At 36.7% G+C, this 13,829-nt stretch overlaps 1 protein-coding gene across 1 annotated transcript; it reads left to right on the forward strand.

The window, feature by feature from the left end:
- The first annotated feature begins 568 nt into the window (after positions 1-568).
- On the forward strand, positions 569-10,600 carry LOC128534102 (acyl-coenzyme A thioesterase 1-like). The gene is made up of 11 exons (XM_053508409.1): positions 569-574; positions 648-891; positions 1,515-1,614; positions 3,708-3,898; positions 4,721-4,893; positions 6,244-6,363; positions 7,091-7,173; positions 8,570-8,660; positions 8,769-8,849; positions 10,172-10,310; positions 10,402-10,600. The coding sequence occupies exons 1-11, from the start codon at positions 569-571 to the stop codon at positions 10,521-10,523; spliced, it is 1,350 nt and encodes a 449-aa protein (XP_053364384.1). The 3' UTR covers positions 10,524-10,600.
- Positions 10,601-13,829: the final 3,229 nt, after the last annotated feature.

Below are 13,829 nucleotides of genomic sequence, written 5' to 3' on the forward strand. Positions count from 1 at the left end.
TGAATCTAAATTCCTACTTTGTGTTAGGCGGCAGGCAGTTCAGCATATCAGCATTCAGGTATACTGTAGACAATGAGTGAGTGAGTGAGAATACATGACACACACAGACTAAGAAATAGGAAATGGTTTTCCTTCTGACCAATGACTGTGTCTTATAAAAATCTGTCTAACCTGTAATATTTCTTTCCCATAGATTTCACCTTTATTCTCACCCCAGTATCAGTTCAATGCGGAACAGTTTTTAGTTTCCCTATTGTACAGCAGGGCTTGCAATTCTTAACTGAGAGACGACTCTTTCGATCACTGGGGCACTGCTTTTGAGTTCACTACTGAGAGTCGACCCTTTTGAGCTCGGTACCTAGAGTCCGACTCTTTTAGTCCTCTAACCCCCACCCACATATAAACACACACACACACAGTTGAAACAAGCTGATATTCGTTTATCCTCTTCTCCTAGCCTAACGTTAACGTGAAAGAGCCGTTTGAAAGAGTCGGTTGAAAGAGTCGGTTGATGTGTACACAGCGGGCTTTTAGACTTTGTACACTTCGAACTTATCGAGTTGTTGACATGTTGGTCTCGAATGGGCAAGTTCTCCATGTTTAAAATAGTCAGAGCATATGTGAATAAATGTATTTATTTATGGAAGAAAGGTATATTTAAACATTTTCTCTACACCCTCAGGGCTTCGTGCAGGACACTGGGGAGCTGCTCATGCCCTTTGCTCTCAGTTGAGCCCAGTCGTGGACTCGTGGACGAAAAGTTCCGGATTTTAGTCAGAAATCTAAACCCGAGCCAGGAGGTGACACTCCATTGTCTGCATCAGTCAGAGGACAAAGACTTTTGGCAAGCATTTGGACATTATGTTAGCGATGACTGTGGCACTGTGGCAGGTACAAACTGAACCTTCTTTGATCCCAGCACGCATGCGCACACGCTGTGTAACCTACAGGCTGGAGCATAGAACTTTCTGATTGATGTGTTGTGGCACTGTGTACAGTATGTTGTGGAATTACCTAGACCAGTTATTAGAATCTTTAAATATAAGTTGCAATACGCCATAAGTTTGTAGCTAGTTTAGATTATGCATAAAGTGCCAGTCAAAAGTTTGGATTTATTTTCTACACTCTATAACAATACTTAAGATTTCAAAACAATTGAAATGACACCTATGGCATTACGTACTGTAGTTAAGTAACAACAACAGCAGTCAGTTACTATTTTAAGACACGTTTTTTTTAAGGGTTACGCCCTCTGGCAATGGAGCACTTGTAGGCTTTTGTATAATTTCACCAAGATTACATTTAGCTGATACAGAACATGTGAACAAAATATTTATACCCAAAAACATTACATATGTGTTCAGATGACACTCAGGAGTACCAGGTGATATGTAGTATTTAATATACAGATGCCCAGCTTAAATTTTTCTTTTGCTTTAAAAAGTTAATTAATCAGCAGTAAACAATACAGTCTGCCTTTAGAGATTGCTGTATGTGTATGTGTGTGCACACAGTGGCAAAGGACTCGAGTGTTGGAGGCACGTACACAGGGGTCGAGCCAATGGCACTGATGTGGAGCCTGCAGCCAGTACCAGGCAGCCGGACAGGACTGAGGTATATCACATTAAAGCACTCAAGATCAGGTATTATGCATAAATTATTAGGGCCCAAGCATTATAGTATGCACAGGACCCTCTTGTTTTCCTAAGGATTTTTGGGGCCCAAGCACTATAGGGTGCGCAGGAAGGATTTTTTTTTTTTTGAGGGTCTTTTCGGGGGTGTTAACATGCTCAAAAACTAATGAAAATTGGCAGACAGGTTGGAATCTGCTGCCATTAGAATGACTGGCAATTGCGTGGCTCAGGGCCCCCAGGGGTCCTACACGAGATTTTGCTGGATAGCTCATGCACACTTTCACATAGGCACAAAAAACTTGGTACACATTTAGAGCTCATTGAGTTGAACAACTTTTGCACTTTGGGCATAATTCAACAGGAGGCCGGTTATTTTGGGTCGTTCACAAAAACACACCCGATGGATTTTGATATACTCCTCCTAGGTAATTTATACGATCGCCATCAAACCGGGCCGAAGTGATCTTAAGACATTGAGGACCTTAAATTGCGGAGGGATTTTTGATATCTCAAACGGGTCAGCCATAATAATGCCTTAAACTTACACAAAAAAAATGATTATTAACTTTGTCTTTCACCGTATTGAGTGACATTATTCAGTGATACACTCAGTGACATCACGTTCAGTGACATCACATTGAGTAACATCATAGTGTGATGCTTTTCTTTCAGCATCTGTAGACACACGTACACACCACAAATGTTAACACTCACACAAACACAACTCGCACGCACACACACACACTCATACATCACACACATGCACATATACATAAACACACATTACAAATGTTAACACTCACACGCGCACAGACAGGATGCGCAAACACACATGTATTATAATGTTATTTTTAACACTCCAAACTCACATCACTGTCTCACATGCCTGTACGCAGAACTCAACAAATATTTAGAGCCCAAACTGACAGTGCGCGCGATCCTTGTATAGTGTGTGATGTGTGCAAGTTGTGTGGTGCAACCGGTTGGAGATGGCTTTTTCGAGCTTTTAACACACTCATATAACACACAGGTTGTGCGGTGCCCCTGGGGTGAGATGGCACAGGGTGCTTGGGCCCGTCATCATTGCTTGCAACTATATTTTAAAAGTTGTAAATATAACACATATATTTATTCGAGCACTTTATGCTTAAAACATGATTTTTCTTTCTAAAGTAGTGTACAGTGGAACTTTGCATTGCTAGCAACTTGGTATGTGAACATTTTACAAGATGAGCTACATTTTTAAAATATATTTTAACTTGATAAACGAGCGAGGTCATGACGAGTAGTACTCATGCGCTTTGTCTGCCGAGCGTCACATGATCACAACTGAGCCAATGGTTCTTCTCTCTTGCGCCCTGTGTGATTGTGGGTAATCGTCTCCCATGCCCAGTCTCAGTGTGCGTGCGTCAGTCATATAGTCAACATCTGTGCGCGTGTATTGCTTATTATAACATTTTGCTGAATGAGACTTAATGATCCGAGGCAGTAAAATGATCCAAACTTCCCTAGTTCATCACTAGAGCGTGTGTTCAAGTGCACTCATGCGTACATGTTTTTTTAATTGTTCTAAACAGTAGCCCCCTCCCTCCTCCCCTCCTCTCTTGTCTTTTTTCAGCCATGATTCTTGTCAAAGGTAAAGTGCAGATTAATTTGTTTTATTTTTTCTTCATATTTTGTATTTATTCTTATGGGAGTTTCAAGTCTATTGTTTTGGACCTTGTATTCATTCAGAACTTTTCATGTTCTTTTGTATTCATTTGTTTGCTGTCTTCAATTCAGGCCACAGATCCTAATGCCTTAAATAGCCATTTTAAACATTTTAGGTTTCAACAACCATTTATGTAAATTTATCAGTTATACCCTTTCCTTTGACCTTTTTAGATTACAGTACAGGATAAAAAAATTAAGCTAGGGATTTAATGATCTTAAATGCTGCCAACTATACCTTAACTGTGGTAAATAATTTTTTTTTTTTTTTTTTGCTGGTAAAACCCATTTGGTGCATGAAACTCAGTGCATGCGACACTTTTGTCTGCACTTACCTAATCAATGTTAATCTATTTGATGTAGGTTGAGAAAGCAAGATGTCCTTTCACCCATGATATTCTCCATTTCTGTGTATGATGGACACATCACTCAGGATTTTAGCCCGCTCACACCACTAGTCACCACCATCATAGAAAGATGGTACACGGCTCCAGGTGTCCAGAGAGTCGATGTACGTGAGAAAGGAGTTCGAGGAACTTTGTTCATCCCTCCAGGTACACAAACACTCAGACTTATGTAGAAGTTAGGTTGTAAGTTCAAATTTCTGCATTATTAACTCTAGATAGAGGTATTGGCAAGTGAGTAAATGTAAATCCTAAACACCCGAAGAAACCCATCCAGCGCAAATATGGAAAAAAAAATAACATACAGTAACCTGAACTCATAGTTGACCCGGAGACCTTGAAGTCACGAATTAAAATTTAAGAAGGTCTGGTCAATTAAATGTTTTTCGAGCCAAGGTCTGATATTAATTTCTGTGATATGATTCAGATCTCTATATATTCAGTTATTGAAAGTCTATAAAAATGAGCAGTTTCATTTCAAATTTCATTAGCTTTTCAATAATACAGTATTTATTGCCAGTTTTCAGTAACTATGTTCAATATGTGGACAGTTTGATCTTGGATGGCCTTGTATATTTCCATGTATTTATAACATGACAAACAACAATATTTAATCACTCATCTCTCACTCTCATTTCACTCTCAGTGAAATGAGTGAGATAAATATGTGTGCTAGATTACTGGTATTTTATTCATTTTCATTTAATAGAATAGCATCAGGGTCCAGATAGAACTGTCACTTGGTCTGGGTCCAGAGCGCGTTCTGCCATTTAGTAATGTCTTCCCTAAAGCTACCATGCCAACCCTCATCATGTTTTAAAAACATCATAGGTAAAATTAGAAAGGTTATAATGAATAACGTAAGTATCACTATGTCTATTACTATGATTACTACTACTACTACCACAGTACTACTACTACTACTAATAATAGTAAGTGGCTATGACCAAAGTGCTCTTTCTGTTCATTCAGGACCTGGCCCATTTCCAGCTGTGTTGGACTTGTGGGGAGGAGGTGGAGGGCTGGTAGAGTATCGGACTGCCCTGCTGGCGTCACATGGCTTTGTTGCGTTTGCTTTGGATTACATAAAGCATCTGGACTTTTCGCAAGAAACAAAAGGCATTATCAGTTCCCATTATGTTGAGGTAAATGCTTCTAAGCTCCTGGTTTCATTGCACATTTTTTTCAACCCTAAAGGGGTTGGTTCATAGAAAGCTTCACTGACATGGTTAGGGTGTGTGTAATATGTTCATCCATTTAATTTACCTATTTATTGGCTCACCAAATCTGGTGATTCCTGTTGAATAAGAGTGTAAACCCATACAACGTATTAGGAAAATGGACTGCTGCTTTGGAAATAAAACAAAGGCCTTGTTTGCATGAATGTCTGTTTGATATACAATACTTCATGTTTATAATTAAGATCAGGACTGATTTGCAGAATTATGGTAAAGCAGGAGGCAGAGTCCAATCCAATGAGCTTTGACAATTGTAAACACATACTATATCATATGTGCAAATATTCACATGTGCCACAAACAGAGGATGTGCCTTACTATTACTTGGTCAACCCAAATTCTATGTACTATTTATATAAGCATTTTTGTTTTTAGGAGAAGTTTAAATATAAAATCCACTTTGGGAGAACACTTTGATGAAAAAGGAACCCACATTCTTAAACACTTACCTCCATTCATGAACATACCATATTGTGAAAAAAAGTATTATTTGTTTTTGATTTTTTAAAATATTTTTGCTTATTTGTCACATTTAGTGATTCAGATCATCAAACATTTTAATATTACATAAAATCTGAGAAAATACAAAATGCAGTTTTTAAATAATTATTTAATTTATTAAGTATTATTAATGTAATCATTTATTTAAAAAAAAATATTGCCCGTAAACCTGGTTGTAAAACCCTTGCCGCAACAACTGCAATAAAGCACGAGTATATTTGGGCGGGCAGCCCAAGTGTATTGATGGCCCTCAACTATTTTTACCTACCGTTTTAAAAAATCTGTCCTTGTAGTCACCTGTAACTAGTAGCAGATAGTTCTCTCTCGCGCTAGCAGAATAAACAGGTACATGAGCGATAGCGAGGGGGGCGGGGGGGGGGGGTGTACTGAGAGGCAGAAAATGCAGCAGATACCAGCTTCTGTGTAAAAAGAATAAGCAGGGCGTACTGACGGTCGCACATGTTCTGCAAGACAAACAGGTTTGCACAATGAAAGGGCTGGTCTTTAAAATCCCTAGTATGATTAATCCTTAAAACTCAAGCAGCATGTGATGGCTCGACAGCATTGATCAGTGACCGAACTTTTCTGATGTCTCATGTAGAACCAAAGTTATCGTTACTTTTAAAACATTAAAAAATATTTATTTGTATTATTTTATTATTATTATTTACTTTTTCCCCCCACATCAGTGAATATTTAGTTTTTTGCATTTTATTAAAAACTAAAGTCATTTTGTTTTTTTGTTTCTTTTTGTAGGTAGCGTATCAGATAATGCAGGACCATCCCAAGGTGATAAGAGACAGAGTGGCTCTGTTGGGCCTTTCATTTGGTGGTTCTGTTGCTTTATCTATGGCTGCCTACTCCTCTGTCATTAAGGTGATTTACCATTATACATAGAATTAACAAATAAAAAGAATATTAGTTGTAGGCTTTTTTTCATTCCATATACGTACACTACCGCTGAAAGGTTTGGAATCATTTTCTAACTCCATGGTCGTTCCTGATTTTTTTCTTTTTCTTTCTACATTGTAAAGCAATGCCGAAGGCGTGCAATAATTTCCTTTGAACAGTTAATATTGAGATGTATCTGCTACTCGTGGTCTGTAAAGCCTTCATAATGGCTCTAATCTGAGGTGCTGTTACAGTAATTGGTGACTTTGGTGATTAGCTGAACTTTTGTATACCAATAAATATGGCCAGAGATTCTCTTTTGAGCCTGTTCAAAATTAATCATACCCTATTCCCAATTCCCACCTGGTGAACACTTGATGTAGTACCATGGTTAAAAAACAACAGTAAAAACAGCAAACAAAAGTAAACTAAAAACAAGTGTTAAATAACCCAGAATTTGGTTTATATTTTCATTTCTTAAAGTCGAAAAAATTTGATTACTTTTTTGCATGAATTTTTTGCTTTGATGACTTTTTTGTGGATCATTTGATTGGAAAACCCTAAACCTGAAAGTCATAGATGCACAAACAAAAACAAGTTTTAAGAATAGTTCTGGAGTTACTGAAAAATACTACTGCATTGCTTGACATTTAGGAATCATTACACCAAAACAATTTTCTTTCTTTCTTTCTGTTTACGGATGTACTTTCAGCCTTGTTGTTGTGTATGCATCAGCTGCAGTCACGTCACTCCTATCCAGGAAACTTTGACTGAAGCCTCTGAAGGGTTTGAAAGGTACGTACACTGAAAATATGTTTGCTGCTTTATTAGTTCAAAGCATTTTTACCAACTCTCACCTTTCTGTACATACACATAATATCTCTGTACTTCAGATTTTATATGCGATTTGCTTCCAGGGCCAGTCAAAGGTTTGGATGCACCTTCTAATTTAATGGATTTCTATTTCTTTCTACATGGTAAAACAATGCTGTAAGCGTTCAAAATGTGTAATAATCTCTTTTGTACAGTTTTTTAGACTTTATGATAGTCAGTTTTATCATGGGGCTATTTTGCAAATGCACTTGACAATACTGTTCTTGCAAGAACTGTTTTAAAACAACTGAATGTCTACATCATTGTTACTTAATTACATAATTCCATATGTGTTGCTTTATACTTTTGAAATTTCCAAAATCATTATAGAATGTAGAAAATAAATTTTAAAAAAAACATTAAATTGGAAAGTGTGTCCAAACGTTTGATTGGTACTGTAAATGTTTTAAAGTATTGCATATTAAATATACATTATTACCTGATATATGATGTTCAAAGCCTAGGATATTTTATTTACCTAGGGTATTTATAAACCTAACCTAAACCTAAGTGCCAAATTCCATTGTCTTACTTTTTTCGATGCTGACGAGACTCCTGTCTGAGGCCAGATGATGACCATATGCCCAGAGAATTGCATGGCGGCCTGGCTGCTGGAAATGCCGCAGCAGGTTAAGATTTCTGTCTTAAGCAGCTTGTAGTCCTTGCTGATATCGGCAGAGAGGAAGAAATTAGCTCTTTGGGCTTCCCCAATAAGTAGCGGGCCGAGTATTGTGCTCGATTCCTGCTTTTGCCAGCCCTACAGCTCGGTGAGTTAGGTGGAGAATGGAAATAAAGGTTTGTAGTTTAGATCTCTTCTGGTGCAGAAGAAGGTAAGCTGCTGAGCCTGGCAGAGCTGGATCAGGTGAAATGCGACTGAACCGAGGAGGTGGTTAAGAGGAAAGCAGCATGAATCATACGCTTGGAACATCCTACTCACTGAACTACTTTGTTGCAGACACTTTATAGGGAGAGGATGAAATATGAACGGTGACTGATTTATCATATTTCATCCTTTTAATGAGCTTATAAGTTATTCTTTTGTGAGGCACACTGGCTGTAAGCTCATCACTTTGTGACAACGTACTCACTGCAGCAGAATGTCATATATCTTCTGTTATTATATCAAACAAACTCATGGCTTCACATAAAGCTTTTATGTGTCTTATAACTTTTACATATTTTTTTGTTTGATTTTAATGACTGTTGTAATCTTAAATGTGCCATGGTTAATGAATTGTTAGTTGTGTGTGCATAATTTGGATCAATTAAAATGATATACTGTTGTATTACTGAAATTATTTCCTTGTAAAATGTTTAGAATGTTTCTTAAAGCACAAGTAAAGAACAATCAGCTCATCTGGAGAGATGTCATTTTGCCCATCCCAACAGATCCAGCTGCGAAAACTGATGTTAGTAACTGATATTTTATATATTTCATTTCATCTGTGAGTATATTGTTATGCAGCGGTTCTTTATGTGTATACTCTTACAAAGGCATTGTACTGCAAAACACGCAGGTTGGCCAGATAAGATGTCCGCTGCTTTTGGTGGTTGGAGATGATGATCAGAACTGGGCCACACTGGACTCAGCTGAAGATGTAAGAAGCTCATTTATGATGCTACTGCATGTCTGTGTGGACTGTAGATTTGCAGGTCTTTTCTATTCTGATATTGCAAAAATAGTATGTAGAGGTAAAATGTACCTTTCTTGGGTTTTCTAGTGTAAGATCTTTAACTCGGGGTGTATTACACAGACAAAAGGTAGTTTTATTAGGAAAATGGAGAAGGGAGTGGAATCATCACGGAATGGGCTGTAATGTCAGCTTGTACATAGAAATCAAACGTCTTGATGGTAAAAGTGTCTAAATTTCTTTATTATTTATTTTTATAATAGAATTTAAGGTTAATTAATGGTAGAACGTCTATTTTAAGCAATTGATTATAATTAATCATTTAGAGATAGTATAATTTTATTAATGGACCACATAGATCTAGTGAACTCTCCAAAAACACATCTTCTCACTGGTTCACTAGGTCAGGGATTTTAGAGTGCTTGTTTCAAGCCATATTGGTAATGTTTACAGCTCTATCCTGTATTTACGGTCGCTATATATATATATATATATATATATATATATATATATATATATATAGATAAATATTTATTTATTTATTTATTTATTTTTTTTATGTGAAGTGCCAATTAATGCATAGCAACAGATGGGCTATAGTCAGTGACAGTATCCCTACAAACAGTACCTACTGTATACATAGTGCACCTATACAGTGGATATAAAAATGACCTAAAGGACTTAAAAGAATATCAACTTAAAATATTTAAAAACTTCCAACAATATCTTCATTGCACACCCCGAACTAAATATGTATTAAAGCCCCTTTGCCAAACTACCAGCTTGCCAAATCTTGATTTGTAAAATGTATTCCACCGATTTATCAACATATGAATAAATGAATCTCCTACAGTATGACTGTAGGAATCTCCTTCTACTGGTCTTTGATAGGATTTAAGTCTGGACTTTTATTTACTCTCTTAAATTGTGGATTTTCATCTTCTGATACAATTCATTTTTTGACTTGTTTTGTGATGTTACTATATCACTTGAATTTTGTTGAATGCTATTTGGCATTAAAGGTGAGAAAACCTGCAGTTTTAACAGGGGTGTGCAGTCTTTTATATCCATTATATATAGTATGTAAGGACTCCTATTAAGATCACCTGCCTAAAAAGGTGGCCGTCTATTATTAGCTCACATCTCAGGGTTAATAGAAGCTTAATAGTCTTGTATACTGTATGTTGACATTGTTTTAAGTCCTGTTATATTGATATGATAGTTATGTCCTAGTTGTAATGTGATCACAGTTATTCTAATCCTCTTTACCTTCTATTATTTCATCTCAGATGGAAAGAATGAGTGAAAAGGCAGGCAATCAACATTTGTTCAAGATCCTTATCTATCCTGGTGCAGGTCATCTGATAGAGCCGCCTTACACACCACACCACAGAGCCTCCAACTTCACGGTACCTGGCAAAAAAAAAGGTTTGTACAGTATGAATACCTGTTCATAAAGAATTGATCAACATTATATTTACAGCATATACTCAGTGTTTGCGTCATTGTGTTTTCACAGTGATCATGCTTTGGGGTGGACAGACCAGACCGCATGCATATGCCCAAGAAGACTCATGGGAGAAGATTTTGGACTTTTTACAGCAACATCTGTGCAATGCAGCTCCACAGGCCCGACTGTAGTAGTGTGAAAAGATGTTTTTGTTGTGCTTTAACTCTTTAATTATTTAGCAAGGGGGGCAAATAGTTTATTACATACAGTAAGGTGCATAGGTTTTACATAGGGTAGGTTTTCCTTAATAAATAAAATCATTATTTAAAAACTGCATTTTGTTTTTACTCGGGTTATCTTCAATATTAAAATTAGTTTGATGATCGCAATCATTTAAGTGTGACATATGCAAAAGGCAAATGGGGCAAATACTTTTCATGGCACTGTAGAACAAGGCAATACTACTATGCATACATTATATCCAGGGCATACTCTTTATATTCACTTTAAATATAAACATGAAAAAAAAATGTTTATTGAACATACATGAATGAATGAAAAATTAGGTCTAGGTAAAATTTAGAAATTATGCATGAGCAATACATGAAGTTCTAGACATAAATTATGTAAAAATGTTGTGATTTGTTGGAGCAACAAGGAGCCGTCATGGTAAGGATAAAGGAGATTCCCTCCCTAGGTATGTCTCAATTACATAAGGACATGGACTTAGTTGAGTTGTATTGTTTCATCTTGTGTATGTTAATTAATTTGCTTTAGCAAAAACAAAAAAAAGCCAACAAAACAAAAATAAAACATTGACAACAAATGATTAGATTTAAAAGCTGCTAAATCTTTATTAAAAATGTACAAGGACCAGGCTTTTTTCTAAAAATTGCACTTTTCATAGAAAGTACAGTATGTTTATATTTATAGTGACCTTATGTCCTGTGAACAAACTGCAATTAGACGATAAAAAGTTATACGTTTACTCATTCATTTGTTCATGCCGCTTATCCTGTGTAGCAGTGAACCGTGTGTGGTTCTGGAAGCATGAGGATACAGTTAACAGCACACCACTGCCTCTGACTTACATAGTCTCTGTTTCTTTCTCTCTATCAAGAGCCTCCAAATCTGTAATTATTCCTCATCTTTCATTTGTCTATCTTTCTTCACTCACAGTATCTTTTGCTTTTTTAAGATCTCTCACTCTAATCATTCCTATTTTGTTGATGTTTTGCCACAAAGGGCATCACTTCAGAGAGTGTAATAACTGGGACAACTGTGTGACATCTGCTGGTGAAGTGCCAGTGCCAGACCCTTGCATATTATTAACACTCATTCATCACATTTTTAATAAGATTTTAATTACTAGACTCATTTCATTTGTGTGTTATATTTTGCAACAAAATATTTTTCTTCTTTGTCACCGCTGTTATTTATTGCTTTATTATTAAAACAATATAACTCATTGGTTTTTTTTACTACTTTGACTCCTTTTTACCTCACACTGTAAGCAATGTTTGCTGGATTTTAAATGTTTTATAAAAACCTTATTATTATTATTATTATTATTATCAGGGCCTTTTCCATGGATTGGTTGTGAAATGTATCCTAAAACAATTTTTATTAAGGGAGTGGAATAACTTAGATGTATATTACACTATATAAAGAGTGAGACTGAATACCCAGGGTCTCAATTTTGGGAGGCCCCTTATAATTATAATGGAATGAATATGAGAGATATGGATCAAGGAAGGAAGAGGTCACAATGAGGCCGCTTATGTACAGGGCCCAGAGTTCTGTGCCACAGCCCTGCTGCCCTACATAGAGTTGCTGAAGAGCATGTAGGTTGGAGGGTGAGTTCAACACCTTTTTTTTTTGTTTATTTTTGTGAGTAAATATTTCAAAGTCAGTTGAAGCAAGTGGAATAAATACAGACACATGCATCTTTTGTTTTCACTTCAGATTATGATTTGTTTTTTAACCAGTTGTTTTTTCTCTGCCAAGATATTTAATTAAATTTTATTTGTATATTGCTTTTAATTATTTAAGTTTGTATGAAATGTAAGTTTGTATGAATCAAAATGATAGGATTGTCCCTGATGAGCAAGCCGAGGACGATGGCAGCAGTGGCAAGTAAAAACTCCCTGAGATGGTAATAGAAATAAACCTTAAGAGGAACCAAATTCAACAGGGAACCCAACTGGATGGTGACCTTGGTATTTAATCTGGTGGCATTCAGATATATCAGAATACCCTGTGACCCATAGAAACATCTACCTGTATTCTCCAATTTAAAAACTGTGACTGTCCTGAAGTGTTTATAAAGATGATAAAGTGGTTAGCTGTGTTATTTTCGGCGAAGTTCATTAAGGAAACGTTATGAAATAAAGTAATAACTTAGATATGCATCCTCTTCTTGGTTAGAGTAAAACTTCATTTCCGTTGTAATTAACTCAGATTGCGCAAAAGGTGTACAAAGCTGAGCTATTTGAGTGCTGCGCTCCTGGAGGGCTGTGATTGGTTGAATGGTGAGGTCGCATCTGATTGGCGAAAGAGTACGAGTGACCCACGTTGATGCCAGCAAAGTCACAAATCCAGGGATATTCACACACACACACACACACACGAAAGACTATTTTCACATGCAAAGTCCATGACGCACTCATGAATTTTAAACATAAAAAAAATATTACACAGTTGTACATATGTGAATTGTTTTACATTTGTGAAACGTATAAATATAAATTTTTTGTGCACGTGAGTTTTTTTTTTGTGTGAATATATTTTGTGTTTTTTTTTTTTTTTTTTTTGCGTGAATTGGGTTTTACACATGTGAACTGGGATACCCATGTGTGCATCGTGCCTTTTAGACTATTTTGCTCCCATATAATTTCTATTCTGTACGACTGTGCTAGGTCCTCCGGTCAACATTCAAACACCACAGGTAATATAGGAACGCCAGTTAGCTTAACCTGCATGTTTTTGGACTGTGGGAGGAAACCGGAGAACCCAGAAGAACCCCAGACCAGATGAGGGAATCGAACAAGAGACTTGGAGGTGCAAGGCGACAGTGCTAACCACTAAGCCAGCCAACATACTGTATATTTAAATATTACATATGTGGCACCTTAACCACACAGAGAAGTGCGACAAATACACATCTTACTATCTCCACCACGTCTACCAGTCAGACATTTTAACGGTTGGTAGTCGGTGTTTTGGTGTTAATGTGCTCCTGTGCGGTTAGCCTATATGTTGCTGACTCACTTAAAGATTCGTTTAAAAGAGTCGGTTGATGTGTACTGTACACGGCGGACTTTTAGACTTTGTACCCTCACTGCTAAGCAAAGCTAGCACTTGGAGTCCTGTTAACATGTTGGCATCGAATAGGCGAGTTCTCCATGTTTTAAATAGTCAGAGCATATGTGAATAAATGTATTTATTTATGGAAGAAAAGTATATTTAAACATTCTCTCTCTCTCTCTCTCTCTCTC

The sequence above is a fragment of the Clarias gariepinus genome, chromosome 12 (assembly GCF_024256425.1).
Source record: "Clarias gariepinus isolate MV-2021 ecotype Netherlands chromosome 12, CGAR_prim_01v2, whole genome shotgun sequence".
Lineage (NCBI taxonomy): Eukaryota > Metazoa > Chordata > Actinopteri > Siluriformes > Clariidae > Clarias > Clarias gariepinus.

Bases quoted from the DNA above. Each gene is read 5' to 3' on its own strand.
- LOC128534102 (XM_053508409.1), top strand. The intron at 892-1,514 runs GTACAAACTGAA...GTGTGCACACAG, and splicing joins TGACTGTGGCACTGTGGCAG to TGGCAAAGGACTCGAGTGTT. The intron at 1,615-3,707 runs GTATATCACATT...TATTTGATGTAG, and splicing joins GGCAGCCGGACAGGACTGAG to GTTGAGAAAGCAAGATGTCC.